Below are 17,917 nucleotides of genomic sequence, written 5' to 3' on the forward strand. Positions count from 1 at the left end.
TCTAAGTGAACTTTCCATCATGAGAAGTTGTAATTTTAGTTCACAGGTTTTTCCTAGCCCTTGATTTTCGTTGGAGGCAAAAAGTGCACTTTTGAGGCACGTGACTCTTCGAGGCAGTGAATGCAGCAGAAATGTCCGTCGCTGACTGGAATGACTTCTCAGCCAGAGATGCAACTTTTAAACCTGGGGGAGACAGGCATACCCTTTTGGGGGAGTGGGGGGGTTCACTTCCCAAGAGGGAAGAAACAAAGAACTAAAGACAGGAGTTAGCTATTCTAATAAATTAAAGAGGGTTTTTTAATTTCTTTTATTTAGGAAAGAATGGGAGTATTAACCCTGACTAATGGAAACACTCTGAACTACGCTATTAATGGAGGAAAAAAAAAAAGAAAGATAAGGAACGCTGAACTCGGACACTGCTAAGGCTCTGTCTCAGACCAAAGGTGGTTGAGAAGGAACAGAGGGCAGTTTGCCCACACAGAGCTATGTAGTACCGAGGGAGAGCACAAGACGGGGAAAGTTCATGAGCAGGCCGAACGGACACTGCTACCTAAAATCTCCAATCTGAGGTGCAGGGATGTGAATACACCTAGAGTGGAACACCCGCAGAGACACTACTCGAAGACAAACCCCAGCTTTCCTTTGAGCAACACACTGAGATTTCTGCTTAATTCCAGAAGTAGCAGTAAATTGTCAATGGCTGGCCACGTTTAAGCTTTCCCAGCTACTCAGTCTCCATACTGTCTTGCACTCCAATATATATGTCAATCAGAACAATGTCAGGACGACTTCTTGAATATGCGCTTGTCCCCTGACTCAGAGAGGCGTGGTTATTTTGCACCACTTACAGGCAAACCAAGTTGGCTAGTTAAAGTGGAAAGACCCTCCAAGATATGGTACATGGTTTTAGTTAAGGATGTGATAGGGTATTATATAGCCTAGGTCAACAGGCTGAAGAATTCATAGTGCAGCCAAGTATACTTTAAAATGACTACTCAAACATGCATAAAGCTTCAAACAACCTGAAAACCTTTCACAGAAACTCTCCTTTGTGTCAATACGGCCCAGGACTCTACTCTGCCATGGCCTTTGATCCTTACTCCTCTCCCACAGACTTCAATGAGTTTGAACATAAAGGGATTGCAGAAGCAAACTCTCTTCCTAACTCCTTATTTTAGGATGGTTTCAACTCAACCCATAAATGAGCTGTTACCCAGGAGATGATAAATACATACAAGAGAATTTAAAAATGTTTATAATATAGCCAGCCAACCATTTTCATTCACTTGTCTAAATCTTACTTGTCTGGCTTACGAGATACTGCCCTGGGCTATGAAAGCATCTTGGGAGAATCAAAGACAAGCTTCATTCTTACAAACTGCTAAACAGCTCAAAAACTGACCCTTCACCATCATCAAGTTAGCTTGATGAGCTATGAAACCAGTACCTTTGAGAGCACCCTTTTAAGCTATCCAGCCAGACTGGTGTTTTTAAGCCTCTCTGATTCAAATGCAAATGAGCAGTAAAATCCACAATTAAAAACAAGACAAGAGAACTAAGTGAATGAATACTAAATGGACATATCTATTTTTATTACCAAAACATGAAATTTATGCATTGTGTATTAATTTTGCTCTTTTAAAATCTATTCTCTTATCTACTCTGCATAAAAGCCAATAAATTACATAAATCAGTTGTATTTTTCATTTCTTGACTCAAAAATACAACAGAATCATTTATGATGATCTGGTAGCACATTTCATTTTTCGGATGAGTTGTGTGTGTTTGTTTTTTAAATATTGAGATGGTCAGCTTAGAAATGCTACCATACTCTTGCAAGTTTCTATGCAACTCAATTCTCATTGTTAACATAATGGTGCAGTTTCCTTGGGTTTCTTGGCTGAGGTACAGACTGCGGTGCAGCCATTTCAGGTGTCAAGGCACGCAACACTGTTCAGTTCAATTGGTTTTAGTACACTTGAACCGGAAGCTGCTGGGTGTGTACAATCCCCAACTCATCCAGCCCCCACTCCCCGCTCCAACATAGCCACTTATGTTAAAGGAACCTATGAGTTCTGATTAGCTCCATGCTGAATGTAGAAGCAATGATTCCATTCAACAGATGTTAAACCAAATACATATGTATTTAATCACCTTAGAGTTCCAAAGAAACATTAAAATGATAGACAAACGCACAGAACTTCTGTAAACGACAATGAACTACGGCAGTAGCATTGTCACCCTCATGCTTTAAACAGTGTCTAAAGCGGCTTCTAAACCGTTAGAAGTTGGGATGATTTTGTTTAACTTAACAGTGATTTTTGTTTCGCCTATGGTGGTTTCCAAACACTTCACTTCAGAAAATCAGAACATTATTTCCCCATTTGCTTCCGTAAGTGGATGTTTTACTTTGTAGGTCAACAGCATTAGTTTAATTTTGTATTACAATGCAACCTCTAATTTTCTCATGGTGACACTAAAGCACTATTAGTCTTCCTCTTCCCCATCCTCATCTTCATCACCTTGGTCTCCAGATTCAGTATCATCCTCATCTTCCACCTGAAATAAAAATCAGGGATTTCTTTTGAGAGAAGCAACATTTGAGAGGAGTATGAGCCAGAGATCAAACAAATTGCAAAGTAAAGAAAAACAAGCCTAAAATTACCATACAAATTGCATTTATATCAGTATTTCAACTTCTAGGCATCAGCCATCCTGGATCACCACACTGCTCCTGACATCAAAGCTAAGAAGTCAACTCCTGAGATCCGCGGGTTTTATTTACTCAGTCCTGGGAAGAGGAAAACTGTTGTCTAGAGTGAAAGCAGGGGATTTGGACAAGGAACTTCCCAGAGTTGTCACTTATTTTCTGTGCCCTTGGGTAAGTCTTCCTCTGTGCCTCAGTTTCCCCACCAGTAAAATGAGAGTACCTACCATACTGATTGCTGAGACTTCATGTCTGTGCGGTACTTCAAAACCCTCTGAATGAAGCCATTAAGTGTTATGACTTCTTTAATAATTGGATGACCCACAAACTTTCCACAGAATGTTGTACGGACCCTCTCTACTTAAACTTGGCCCAAAGTTTGTAGAAATATTGAACAGAAACGTTTCCACACATTTCTTTCAAAACTGACTGGAATTAGGACATTACGAACCGGTGTAGCATGGCCAAGAGGGGTATTATGTGCTACCGAAAGCCTAGACCTTACATCGAGAGACATAGGATTTAGAGATGCACATGAAGTACTTGTATTCAAAGAGGAAATCTAACCAAAAGTCACCTGGCCAACCACATAAGCAGAAGAGTGACAGTTACATGTGATCCGATGCACAAGCCCAGTTGTAAATTATGGTGGGGTTTGTCAGAAGCAATGCACCCTGAAAGGGGCCAATCTAGCATGCACACTTGGTGGATTACTATCTGGTAGTACCGTATGTATGGCTGGGACGTACCCACTCGCAGACGAAGGACAGAATAGCCATGTGTGGTTTTGAAAGACAACTTTTAACCCAAGACAGGTTCCTGCACACGAGAGCTGTCTGGACCTATTTTCTAGCAAGCATGCAACAGCAACATGCTGAAAGCTACTAGCGGTTATTCCTGTCCATGAGCCTCCCTGATTATGGTTCTTAAAGAACATGCTTGTGAGGAGAAGACAAAAAGATGGGCCTTGCAATGTCTCCAGATGGGTAACAAAATCCAGGCTCTGGAGTAGCAAGGGGGGCGTGAGTTTTAAACCTGAGAGTGACCCTGTTTATAACTGTGGCAATGTGTCGTGGAGAGAGAGAGATATGCAATCAGGTCCGAAGCCACTGGGCTATGTATGTTAAAACCAACTCATTAAATTCCACATGTAAGATCATTGAAAGCCAGTGCCAACCGCAGGGCACTTCTACTCCACTTAATAAGCAGGCTGCAGCTTTTTGAGTTGTAGCTTTTTAATAGTCCAAGGGAGGTAGCTCCATGGAGAATGTAATACAGCCAGCAAACCTCAAGGTGCAATAGGCAGGCAGGGTTGTGGCAAGGTCCCTGCATGGAGAGATGGTCACATACTCATTGTACCAGGTGCATATGGGGGCAAAACCCCCTACTTTGGGCACCAGTTGATACCCAGTTTGGCCCACGATCTAGCTGCATCCCTAAGCTGTGCACCTGCTTTACTTATGGCAGACAGGGGATACGTCTGTAAGTTCTGCCAACTCTTCTGTCTGCTTCTACAACCGCTAGCCTATACAATGTAGATACTGGGAGTGACTGTAGGCATCTTACCGGTTCCCCAAGTTCCTTGAGCTTGTTCTTTAGTGCAAGTATTTTCTGATCCTGATCAGCGAGAAGTACCAGAAGGTCATCCTGTTCTTTTTTAGATTCTGTAACTTCTTGGTGGAGTTTGCTCTTCTCATCTTGCAAGACAGCAACTGTACTGTTGATTGAGTCCAGATGCTGCTTTAGCAATGCTTTTTCCTCAGAAAGCGCTTTAACTTCACTCTGGCAATGGTCACAAAAATAGGAAAGTCACTAACATCCCAAGCAGTCAGATCATTCAAGTCACTCAAGTGACCATTCATGACAGCTCAACATTCCTGCCTCTACTTTGCCTGGAGCTTCAATTCTACAACCCCTACCCCTGCATGTGCGGTGTCTGTCCCTCGTTAGCCGTCAGGTCATGTGTAGAGGTTTAGGAACCTGCTATTGCCTTCAAGCCAAGAGCTTGTCCTTTAGCTAAAGCAGCAGGAGCCCATGCTTTCAGATCCAGAGATTAAACAATACTTGGTTTTAAGAAGGCTGCTATGGGTCACTGTACTCACCACTGGTCACAACTCCCAAAGGGAAGAACTGCAGGTCGCTGAATCAAGTTGGACCTGCCGCGTTAATCACGGTTGGTACACAATGTGCTATGGCCCAGTACCCAGTCTGAGTGGGAGAACTGCCGGATTCCACCCCAAAGAGGTAAAGACACAAGGCTTCATACCTGTGGGGTGGGGATGGTGAACTTCTGGGAACTAGAGAAAGAAGTCAGAGGTGCATCTAGCTTTTACCAGTCACACCCAAGCCCTGGCTGCAATCTCCAAGCCCGTCCAGGCAGGACTGCTTTTACAACTGCAACCCCTCCCCTTGAACACAGCTTACAGGTGGCCTGGGCGGCACTTTCAAGTTGGGTTTTGCTTTCTGATGTTTAAGGAAGACTTGACGGGTATGCTCGCATGCACCATTTTATTCTAAAAAGTTCAGGAGCACCCAGCCCCATCTACCCCAATTTTTCTGACGGTCTTAGAAGGAACATTTTGAGAAGACAAGGTTAGTGCTCAAGCATTAGAGGCCCAAGAGCGTTAAATCTTCAATAAAGGCTTGCTGTCCGCCCGTCGCTGAAGTTTAAAACTCCGTTTTCTTAACATGTATTTAATTTCAACTAAAAATGCCTTTCCCATCCTCAACTGTTTAACTTTCATTTTGACTCTTGAGGTCACTTCTCAAGCTCTCCAGACCAAATCTGTCAGGGCAGACAAGAGCCGGATTTCTAATGTGAAAACTCAACAGGAAAAAGCTTAAGATTTTTGGATATAGTAAAAGAAAGTCAATTCCCAAAAACTCGAAGCACCCTCAAAAGCCTTCCCCACCCTTGCAGGTCACCTTTAATACTGAAGCACTTCACAAAATTGTGACCATAACTGAAAACTGAGTACGCAGTTATTTCAGGTTTTGTGTTTCACCAATGACCAACCTTCAATTCTTTTATCTCTTGCAACAATCTGCCCTCCAATTCACTATTCTTTGCCGCTGTTATAGCACTGCTGTCGCCCAGAGCAGGAACTGAAGCTGTATTCTGTGGAATAGATATTCAACACCAGGAGCAGTTAATGTTTCAATCATACACACAGTGGTCAATGTAATTTTCACTCATCCAATTGTAGACTTCTTCCCACCATATAGCCAGCATGCTGGAACTGTGTACAACAAGTGTACTCGGACAAAATCGAAGACAGACCAATCTCTGAGGGGCTCTATACACTGTCAGACAGATGGAGAGCTCACAAATGGGAACTTGCATCTGACAGCACTCAAAACAGCAACAGGGTTATGTACAGCCATGATAAGGGCTTCTGAGATGCAGGCTGGTGGGCATTCCATAAGCACATCCCGCAGTAACAGACACTAGTAAGGCAAACAACTGCCTGAAAGCAGATTCTTCCTTGAGGAAGCCAACTATCACAAGCCACCTCCATACCCGATTACTGCAGAGGTATCAGAAAGCCATTTAAGTGGGCACCCATGTTGTGCCCAGGTACTGGATATCAGATGATGCAGTTCCTTCAGTTGTAAATTGTCTTGTTAATGCTTCCCTTACAGTAACTGTATAAGCTTTGCCATGAAACTACAGACAATGACAGATTCTTGTATATCAGTGTGATCTCTAAACTCAGGGTCTAAAATTCATCTCTTAAAGTGCTAAGTAACTACATGCTTAATACAACAGTGGCCCCAATCTGTAAAACCTCCAAACACTCCTGGAGTTTTGGCAGTTTCACATGTAGAAGATTTGCTGGTGAAGCCCTATATGATGACCAAGCCAATGTAATTACTTTTTCCAAAGCCAACAAATTGCCAGTTAAATGTACAGTATTACACTGTTGTATCTGCTAGTCTTTTTAAATCTCATTCATAATTACAGGTCCACTTTTCTTACACATTTTAAGTAATTATTGCCCACTCAATTGTGTACCAAGATTACATCCATTAAACCACACTGAAGTGTGCATATGGTGCAGGCAACAGATTCAGGAATAAACACACTGACGACACTTTTTCTGACCTTGTTATGTACAGTACGAGTTTAAAATATTAAGCCACTTTCCCCTGGCTTCTTAAGTGATACAAGTATGCAATGATGTAACACATGCCCTGGTTCTGTGAAGGCATACTCCTCCAGCTCTTATCAGGTATCAACTGATAATTGACTGTTACTTATCTCATCAGTATATTGACTGAAATGAGAGGAAAATAAGGACTCCGCATTTCACTGAAGTTACTGGAGTTACATCAAGGTAGTGTTAAGAAATATATAACGAATTGTGTCAGATAAATGTATATTAAATAATGTTAGAGAAGTGTGTGTGTGTGTGTGTGTGTTTGTGTTTGTGCGTGTGTATAATCAACAGTCTCAAGAATGTGTAAAAGGCAACTTTTCTGCTTTCTGCATGTGTCTTGTTGACACTGCTTTCAAAGGTTGTAAAAATCAGAAAGTTGGTTTGTGTCTTATCTACAGTGGATTCTTGGACTGTGTAGATAACAGGGCAAAGCAAACCAGACAAATGTGTGATTTACCAGACACATGCAAACCTCCCTAGGAAAACCGACTTGGGAGGATGGATATTGACTGAGCAGAACTAGCCAACCCGTAACTCCAAGGCCACAAGAAGCAGATACGTAAGAGCGAGTCAGCTGTCGTCAGAAATAAGGGAATACAGGAAAGCAAGGAAAAGACAGCTGGACTGAGTAAGGAGGAGGATAGTGATGGCTAAAAACAGACAGATAAGGAAGTACCAATTAAGAGTTTTAGCAAGAGAAGTAAAAATCTAGCCATTTAAAAGGAGTTTGGGTTACTGTGTGTGAACACATATTTAGAACAGAATGTTTATAGATGTTTAATAATCTGCACCTATGTGGTGTTAAGAGACAAGATATAAAGGATGTGTGTTTAACAAAGGAGGTTTGACAACTCAGGATTTACACCAGATCAGACCAGTATGGATCTGATGCCAGAAACAGCCTACCTGTGCCCCAGGAGTGGGCAGTTCATCATTATGCTACCCTGCTCGATCTGCTTTACTTATGCTTTAGGCTTGATTAAGGTGATGCTATATTGTCCTAAAACTCGATATTAAAGCTTTAAATAGTTCAGCTTAGTACCTGGGGTTTTCCCCAGCAGTAGAGCTTGGTTCTGAACAGGCTCTGTATTATTATGAATGATGACAAAGTGAAAAGAGTGAAAAACATTTTTCTACAGTTTAATCAGTAGGGCGGATCAGAAAAGGCTGCAAGAGTCCTACTGAGTTACCATTTGTTGTAGCAGCTCCTGTTTCTCAGACTGAAGTTTAGAGATGTCCGAAGACGGTGACTGTATTTGGATCCTCAAGGCTTCTAGTTCCTGTGTCAAAAAACCCCAACAGAATTCAACTGCTTTGAATAGTGACTGTTAAGTAAGGACAAAAGTTCAATTTCTCTTTGGGAGTAAAAGCTACAAATTATGGACCACGTTATTTCAAGTTAGTTATGTGAGGAGTGAGAAGCATTGGTGGTGGAAGTAGGGGTGCTGCCGCATGCCCAGGCTTGAAGTGGTTTCTGTCATATCCAGGGTTTACAGTTTGGTTCAATGGCTCTCAGCACTCCCACTATACAAACCAGCACCTCTGGTGAGAGGCATATTTGTCCACCAATGCCACTTGTCTAGGCACGCTGACAGAGTCCTCAAGGGTACCACCCCAGCACCATTAATAACCTCATGGAATTTTTAAGTAGCCAAATGTTTTGTATGGAATGCAAAACTTCTTAGTCATCTATTTGAGACTTGTTACATTTTTTTAAGCTTATCAGATTACATATTCATAACTCTCCTGGCTGCTGGCTATTCTATACGCATCTTAATTTATGTTGCAGAAACCTTCCAAATGCAAGTTATCTTAGATAAAGCATTTCTCAATCCAAGTCCCGTACCTATTAATGTGCTTTCTAATTGGGATAAAATTAGTAGTGGAATACTTTTAGACAGACATCACAGACTTCTTCATTTGGTCATTTCCTAATATAGGTGCTCTTTTCCCTGGTGGAAAGGGCTCTGAACACTATATATTTATAATGCGTATCAGAATTTAAGTGATGTTTTCTGATATGCAACTGCTAACAGACCGTCACGAATCTTCAGAATTTCTGTGTAAGTTTCTCCAATGGCTTAATTCACCTCAACACAAAAGTTATGCTCATTCTTTTCAGGATTGATGGACTTGATGCTCCAGGATTACGAAGAGCAGCACATAAAGTCTAAATATTCACACACTTTGGAACCAATGTTACCAGTCAATGGAAACTTGGCCTACAACCATCTCCCCATCCTCTGCTATTACTAGCTATAACAGGCAGCTTTGCCCAATGTATGAGCGCACACAATTACTCCAAGGTTACAAACAAAGGAAGTTTGGACTCTGTATCTATCAAAGCATCAAGAACTCACCCTACGTAGTTCATTAGCCTGCTCCAATCCAGCAGATGCAGCTATCTGTGACGAGTGCTCAGTTGTTCCTGTTTCTGACTGCAAAGACTTCTGCAACACGAGAAAAAGCAACCATGAAAGTAGATTTATTAAAGTGTTCTCTCACAGCTAAAAGGGTTCCTCACCTGTATCTCGAGGAATTCTTCGAGACAGACCTCACGCTTTCACACCCACGGTGGATACAGTGACAGCACAGCCTGCATCTATGGAAACCTCTAGTAAGCAGTACCCCTCATAAGGCCCTCTGCCCCTCATTGACCTACACGCAGTGTGAAGGCACACCAACCTCCTCATTTCCTTCCCCTGCCTCCTCCCCAAAGCTCAGCTGGATTACTAGCACTCGGAGGAGAGAGAGAGTGGGTAGGGCGGGCCACGTACATCTCAAATGTGGTTACCACCAAGTAACATTCGTTAGTTTTTTGAGTGGCCTCTGCACATGCCCACTCATGGACTTGGGCAAGCAGTGTCCTCTCTCAGGAAGGCAGATCATGACTACTAGACATACCACTCTGCTACACTGAGCATCTCACTTAGGGACTAGTATGTTGCTGGCTATAGTGACTCAAGAAGTGAGTACTAACCTCAGGGCAGACTGTTAGGAAGCCAGGCACAAACCCTAAATGGCTCGTGTGCTCTATACTTAGATCTCCCCAACCAGTTACCAAGGGTGAACTCCTCAGGCACTAAAACAGCCTTAACATGGAGTCACACAGCATTTTGAATAAATTCTTCACTCCCCTCCTAAAACCCATCCCTGTATCGTTCACTAGGATTTCCTCCTGCTTTACCACTGCCTCTGGAGCAACGACGGGGGCATTCACTTACTGCACATTTTGGCCAGTTTAGTTTTATATGGCCGGAAGCCCCACCCACAGTGATGGCAGATCACTGGCCTTTCCTTTTCAGAAAGGGTTTTAAGCCCTAGGCTCCCTTGGCTTTTTAATTCAAAGTTGCGGTTAGGTTTATTTCCAATCCCCTCTTCCCGCTTAACCTGGGTGACACGGGGATTTCCCTTCCCCTGGGTTTGTGCCCACCCATGGTCCATTGATTCAACATATTAGCAATTTCTGCAGCCTCTAAAACTGTGGATTTTTTTTTTTTTGGTCACACGCTGCCTTTACCTAACCATTGCTCCTGGGCTGTCAGATCAAACAGTTTTCCGTAATCACCTTCAACCCTCACCCCATTATCCATTTTCTCATAAACTACATTTTATGTACAGATTCAACGTAATAATATCAAACAATCTGAGGTTTCTGTACTCCATTCAATTGGTCTCTAGGGTAATCTGAAATCTTTACATTTTCTTTAAATGTCTTGTACACCTTAGCATCTCCCTCCTCCATATCATTCAAACCTGGTCTCAGACTCCTGGCACAGATGAGTTCCCAAATGAATTTTACAAAAAGTTATCTGAAACTTTAACACCTAGCTTACTGAACATGTTCAGTGAGGCCAAGAAAAAGCAGACTCTCCCATCCACTCTAAGACAAGATGTAATTTCAGTTATACCTAAACCTGGGAAAGACCTTGGACTAGGTAGTAATTACAGGCCAGTTTCTTTAATCAATTGTGACGCTAAGATTTTAGCTAAAGCTCTTGCTATGCGACTGAAAAAAAGTTCTCACACACATTGTGAATTTATTACACAAACAAATCAGATAAGCGTCCTTTGTGGCTCCGATAATTTGAATCAACTAATGGATATTATTACCGCTTTGAGAGATTCTAAAGAACTCTTAGCTGTTATTTCTTTAGATGCTGAAAGGGCCTTTGACCACATAACAAAATTTGTATTTGGTAAACAATGTATGGTGTCGATTAAGCTTTTATACTCTAACCCAGCTTCCAGGGTAGTTACCAATGGTATTGTTTCTATCCCTTTTCCATTACCCACAGGTACGAAGCAGGGCTGCCCCTTTCTCCTTTTCTGCTTGATTTACCTCTAGAACTTTTACATCGCTATCCGAGCAAATCAGCATATTCATGGTATCAAGGCGGGCCAAACAGAGCACAAAAGTATCCTCTACACAGATGATGCTCTTGTGTTTGTAGCTAAGCCCAAGGTCAGCATTCCTAACCTTCTATCCACTATTAATAATTTTGGACTCCTCTCAGGACATACCATTAATTGGGAGTAAATCAGAAATCTTAGACATTAACTAATATGCCCACAAAGGTCTTTTATCAGACTCGGACTTTTAATGGCAATCTTCTTAAATGAAATATTTAGACATCCCTAAGATAAATATAGAACCAATTATTGCCCAAATGGCTAACTATTTGTGGAGATGGAGTTTGTTAACCCTCAGTTTGTGGAGTAAAATTAATACTCAGAATATGAACGTCCTTCCCAGAATTTTGTATGTCCTGAGGGGTCTCTCTAGTTCTAGTCCTCAAACTAAGTTTTAAGAAATTCAATAATATTTTCAGAACATTCATTGGGGCGCAGGTAAGAAATCTAGACTGGCCCTGAAGAAATTACAGCTCCCCCTGTTTCTGGGATGATTCCGTTTTTCCAACTTGGAAATGATCATATTTCCTTTCTGTTAAGCCAGGCACCTTTGTGGCTATTAGGCCCCACACAGACCCCATCTTGGATTTAGATTGAATGAGAACTGGTAAACCTTCTCCCCCTTTCAGGCATTGTAGGTTCAAATTATTATAGATCTGATGGTTCCAGAGCTCCCACAGTAACGGCTGTGAGGCAAGCTTGGTCAAGCTTGGCTAGAAAGTTCTCCTTCCATCCATTCTTCTATGCAGAGGCAGTGCTATGGAGCAGTCCTTTCCTTAAAACCAGCGGCAAAACCTTGATGCGGAGGGATTGGATGGACAGAGGAATTATGCCTGTGTCACACTACCTGACACTGATAAATTTAAACCATTTGTAGATCTTCAGCAAGAATTTGGCTTGCCCTGCTCCAGAGCATGGAAATATCTCCAGTTAAAAGAATTTACTTACAAATGTATTTGGCCCAGAGGCACTGGGAGCTCCAGAACCTCCAGAACTTTTAATTATTTTGGAGGAAACTTCCTGGATTTACTCGGCCAGTGGTATCCTTTTACCATTTTCTGGCCCTAAAAAGCTGCCAAAGACTGATAATTTGAGAGTTGCTTGGAATAGAAATTTAGGTATACAACTACCTCCAACCCAATGGAACACAATTATATCTGTGATGAGGAGTCCCAGGGTACAACCTGGAACTGTGGGACCACTGTGCCCATATCATATCATAAGGGTGAGTATCATACCACAGATCACAATCATATCACAGTGGTGAACACGGGGATCCCAGGGTGCTATTTTGATATACAGAGTATCACAATTTAGTGTTAAAAGGAACAACTATAGACCTGAGACTACAGCTTATTCACCAAAAGACACTGTTTTGAATATATTGGTCCCCACATAGGCTAATGGTAACGGGCCTGATCAATGCTGACCGCTCTTGGAAATGTAGCGCCAAGGGAAGTACATTATCTCGTATGTTTTGGGAATGCCCCTATATCAAGAATTTCTGGTATCAGGTGGGTCAAAGGACCAATTTGATATTGGATACTACACTGGAGCCCTCCTGTTTCAGTTTCATTCTTGGATATATTCCTGATACCTGGAGATTACCTGGAAGGACCAGAGGAGGGATTTATCCAGGTGAGTTTGGCTGGAATAAACCTATCAACACCAGAAGGGTGATCTTGCCACTGTCAGATTGGGTGGGAGGTTTCCAGTACAAGTAGAGGGAATGTTCGCTGTTCATTCTCTGCACTAGCTCATGGAATTAGAGGTGGATTGTGGATCCAAGAGAGCATTTGTACTAATGGGATTATCACCAGGTTTGTCTTCCTCCTCCTTCAGAACTGGGGCACAACTCTCACTGGGCTGTTCCAACGCTGGAGGGGAGGGGTTTTGTTTCTTTTGAAAGTCCAAGTCCCTGCTGTCCTTATGAGATCAGGGAGATGTCCAAAACTGCCGTGCCAACCAGGGCAGAATGTCATATGCAGGCCAGTAGCCAGAATGGTGTCTACATTAGCACAAATAGTGGCAAGCTCTGGCTATGGCCAATTTTATGTGGCTGGATCTGCTCCATATAAGACCACATACTAGTCTCCATGTAACCAGTTCATAATTTTTCTTAGAATGGTTAGGTCCTCCTTATCTGTGTAACCAGTTTAGTGGGTCCTCCACTCCTTGCATCCAGCCCTCTGTCCAGAAGGATGTACCGGGGCGCAATGCCCACATTCTGTTGGAACCATACTGCCTGCATGTCCTTGGGGCATTATCTCCACTGTTGAATTAGTACAGAACAGCTGCCTAGATTTTTCCCTGGAGTACACGGATACAAACAATTTGGCAGTGTGGTAGGTTTGGATACACAAACTCTCACCCACAGTTTGAGGCAGAAAAGCTCTGTGCAGACAACTCAAGCTATGTGTGCTGTAATCAGTGGTTAGCTGGTTATAACAAACCATTGTCTTTCTAGTGTTGACAGCCACAGCGAAGAATTTCTAGCCTCATGAAGGTAATATTTTTAAATAGCTCTGCAACTGTGTACCGAAGCTGTCACTTCTTACCAGGTTTTCAATCACAGAATCCTTTTCTCTCAGCTGTCCCTGTAACGCTTCATGCTTGTTTTTCAATTCTTCTATCTCCTGTCGCAATTTGCTGATTTCTTCTGGCTGAATGCCATTCATCTGAAGCATATCGCTATGGGAACTGTGATGCTGATTGTCCTTTCCTAATGGCCAGATATTTGAAAATTAGTACTCAACTTAATAGATTTTGTTTACACATTTACTACACCCATTCACACAAGGTATCGTCTACAGTAATTTGCTTCCCCCCCCCATAAAGAAATGGAATTACAAATTATTCAAGATTAAAAGATTATATTCTACTGTGTTCAGAAATCTACCCCTAAACACGTGCATGAACTTCAGAAACTTGCCGCGCCTTTAAAAAAAAAAAAAAAAAAGAAGTACATGTGGTTATTTCCGCCTGCTCATGTAGTCAACCAATGAAAGGGTGAAGAGTCCAAGCGTGGGACAGTAGGTGTAGGCCTGCACTTCACCACAAACATCCTAATGCAGAAAATGATACTCCAGTTCACTCCGTGTTTTGACCTAATCGCACAAATTTTAAAATTCATTTCTACTTCGACAGTCATCGGAATATATATCCAAGGCTCAGGATGCCTTGCCAGGTAACACCACTCACATCAAGAATATGAACATAAAATTAAACTGCCCCCTACGTAAAATCAGCCTGTTCACAGAACTGTAGCGCCCCCCACGACCTGGAGCGCCTGCCTAATCCCTCCATCCCAGCATGAAAAGTCCAGAGTATCCGGACCTCCAAACCCTACACAGACCCCCAAGCACATGGGATTTGCAGCCTGTCCTTAAGGTTAACAGATATGGGCTATTTTGGATCAATGGAGGGAGGGAGTTCGTAAGCAGAGGGGCTCTCAGACGGCATTCACGAGCAGTCCCCTTACATGCCAAGGAAAACGGCAACGCAGGACCGAGGAACACTGACGTGGGCCCTGCGTGGCCTCATCCTCTGCCTACTTGGAGCAGTGGTGGTAGGGCACCAGCACACAGCTCCCTTCTCTCCTCAGGTGCGACAGTGGGATCAGGGAAGAGGTCCACCACTTACCCCGTAGCTGGGGTTTATCTGCATGTGGCCCAAGCCCACTGCCCTCTTCTTGCACTTGATTCTCTGCTGGGATGGCATCGGCAGGGCCTTTATCATCCCATTAAGACGCATGAGGCAGTTCATACCTTTCAGGGCTACTGTTTCAAGAGCCGACAGACGCAGGCACACACATGTGCCACGCTTTGTCCACATTCTTAAGCTTTTCTTCACAACAGTCACTGCTACAAACGCACGTTAATGACAAACGCTTCAGATTCTGATGTGCTCACATAGCCGCAGGGGCTGGATCCCGAGGCACAGGCCTATTGTGTCTGCCTTACCCTGCCTTGCCAAGGAAACTAGCATGAGTGCCTACACTGATCTCAGCTACAGCAGTAGGACAGCGAAGAGCTTGAGACCTGCCAGCCTGAGAGTCTGCCTCTCTGCAGTCTCGTAGGCCAAAGCCAACACCATAAACAGCAGCTAGACATCCACAGCAACCAATGTTGATTCCTGAGCACTGGTATCAGATACTCAGGGTTAACTGTACAGAGCAGGTAACATTTTCTTAAGTGACTTAGGAGCCCAGGTCCCACTGAAAGCCAACGGCATTTAGGCGCTTACATCACATTGATGAATTTTATAAGCTTCATCTGTATAGAATACATTAGGTCATTCATGGAGCAAATTTTCATTGTACAACCCAATGACAGAAAGTTTTCATCCTGAAACATCTCTAAAACCACAAGTGTGTAGTCACAGAAATGTAAGGCTGGAAGGATCTCGAGAGGTCATCTAGTCCAGACCCAAATGCTGAGGCAGGACCAAGAATACCTAGTCCATCCCTGACAGGTCTTTGTCCACCCTGTTCTTATAAACCTCCAATGATGGGATTCCACAACATCCCTTGGAAGCCTATTCCAGAGCTTAACTACTTTTACAGTTAGAAAGTTTTTCCTAATAGCTAATCTAAATCTGCCTCACTGCAGATTAAGCAGAATACTTCTTGTCCTACCTTCAGTGGACATGGACGACAATTAATCACCATGATCTTAACAGGCCTCAACATACATGAAGACTTGTTGACAAGTCCCCCCTTCAGTCTTCTCTTCCCAAGACTAAACATGACAAATTTTTTACCCTTTCCTCATAGGTCAGATTTTCTAAACCTTTCATAATTTTTTTTGCTATCCTCTAGACTCTCTCCTGCTTGTCCACATCCTTCTTAAAGTGTGTCCAGTTTTGGACGCCACAATACTCCAGGTTGAGGTGTCACCAGTGCCAAGAATGGGGGGACAATTACCTCCCGGGTCTTACACGTGACACTCCTGTTAATACACCTGAGAATGATACTAGCCTTGTTCGTTGCTGTCTCATTCAATTTGTGCCCCTTCCCCCCCCGAGGCCCAGAACCTTTTCCACAGTACTGCTGCCTAGCCAGTTATTCCCCATTTTGTTGTGCATTTGATTTTTCCTGCCTAAATGAAGTACTTTGCACTTGTGTTCATTTAATTTCATCTTGTTGTTTTCAGACCAATTATCTAATTTGTCAAGGTCACTTTGAATTCTAATCCCCTCCTCCAAAGTGCTTGCAATACTTTGGTTTTAGCCACACATTTTATAAAAGCATATTCTCCACTCTATTATCTAAGTCATTAATGAAAATATTGACTAATAACCAGACCGAGGACAGACCCCTGAGTGACCCCACTAGATATGGCCTCAGAGTTTGACAGCAAACCATTAACTACTCTTCTGAGGATAATTTTTCAACTAACTGTGTATCCACCTTATAGTATTTTCATCTACACCACATTTTCCTAGTTTACTTATGAGAATGTCATGTGGGACTGTGCCAAAAGCCTTACTGAAAACTACATACATTACATTTACTGCTTCCCCCCATCCCCTAGGCCAGTAACCCCAAAGGAGGAAATTAGGTTGGTTTGGCATGATTTGTTCTAGACAAATCATATTGGCTATTACTTACTAACCTTTTACCCTCGAATTGCTTACAAACTGATCATTTAATAATTTGTTCTAGTATCTTTCCAGGTATTGGAGTTACGCCGACTGATCTATAATTCCTCGGGCCATCTCTGTTCCCCTTTTTGAAGATAGGTACTATGTTTTCCCTTCTCCAGTCCTCGGGGACCTCATCTGTCCTCCAGAAGTTCTTAAAGATCATCCCTAACAATGCTGAGATTGCTTCTGCTAGTTCCTAAGTATCCTAGGGTGAATTTTGTCATGTCCTGCTGACTTGAATACATCTAATTTATATAAATATTCTTTAACCTGTTCTTTCCCTATTTTGGCTTGTGTTCTGTCACCCTTGTTAATATCTATGGTGTTGAGCATCTGGTCACAATTCATCTTTTTCGTGAAAACTGAAGCAAAATAGGCATTAAACATTCCAGCCTTCTTGATGTCATCCATTAGTAGCTCTTGTTCCCCGTTAAGTAGTGGACCTACACTTTCCTTCATCTTTCTCTTGCTCCTAATGTATTTACAGAACCTCCTCTTAATGACTTTTATGCTCCTTGCTAGGTGTAACTCATTTTGTGTCTTAGCCTCTCTGATTTTGTCCCTACCTGCTTGCACTATTCTTTTGTTACTCATCCTTACCAATTTTTCCATGTTTCCACACTTTCTAGGATTCTGCTGAAGCCATTAGGCCAGTCTCTAGTACGAAAAGGCTTCCTGTAATATGGCAACACCCTCATTTCCCTAATCCACACAAAATGGCCTAAGATTTAGTACCAGAATGTGGTAATGAGGCCTATAACTAATTTTTTTAATACACAAAATCATTAAAACTCCTTTACTTGTTCGTTATGAGGTATAAACCTTACTACTCTTGACATGGCAAGCGGACAGAATCCACATAGCAGTAGAGTATCTTGCTAGTTTGTTAAACTGGGTTAGCTGCTTTGGGTCTCCCTAAAGTCATGAGTGAGATTTTACTGTACACAATGCCCCATTTTTTGCTTTTTTACAGCAGTGACAGCAGAATCCA

General features: G+C 42.5%; 1 protein-coding gene across 3 annotated transcripts in view; it reads right to left on the reverse strand.

The window, feature by feature from the left end:
* Positions 1 to 1,609: 1,609 nt before the first annotated feature.
* USO1 (USO1 vesicle transport factor) overlaps positions 1,610 to 17,917 on the reverse strand; it is a 73,404-nt gene continuing 57,096 nt past the window's right edge. For all 3 annotated transcript variants that reach the window (XM_074950389.1, XM_074950388.1, XM_074950387.1), the window contains 6 exons: positions 13,839 to 14,002; positions 9,228 to 9,317; positions 8,058 to 8,147; positions 5,724 to 5,825; positions 4,274 to 4,489; positions 1,610 to 2,559 (listed from right to left, as the gene is read on the reverse strand). In XM_074950389.1, coding sequence (XP_074806490.1) covers positions 2,488 to 2,559; positions 4,274 to 4,489; positions 5,724 to 5,825; positions 8,058 to 8,147; positions 9,228 to 9,317; positions 13,839 to 14,002 — 734 coding nt within the window. In that variant the 3' untranslated portion in view covers positions 1,610 to 2,487. The remainder of the gene's footprint in view (positions 2,560 to 4,273; positions 4,490 to 5,723; positions 5,826 to 8,057; positions 8,148 to 9,227; positions 9,318 to 13,838; positions 14,003 to 17,917) is intronic.

This window comes from Natator depressus, chromosome 4, assembly GCF_965152275.1.
Source record: "Natator depressus isolate rNatDep1 chromosome 4, rNatDep2.hap1, whole genome shotgun sequence".
NCBI lineage: Eukaryota > Metazoa > Chordata > Testudines > Cheloniidae > Natator > Natator depressus.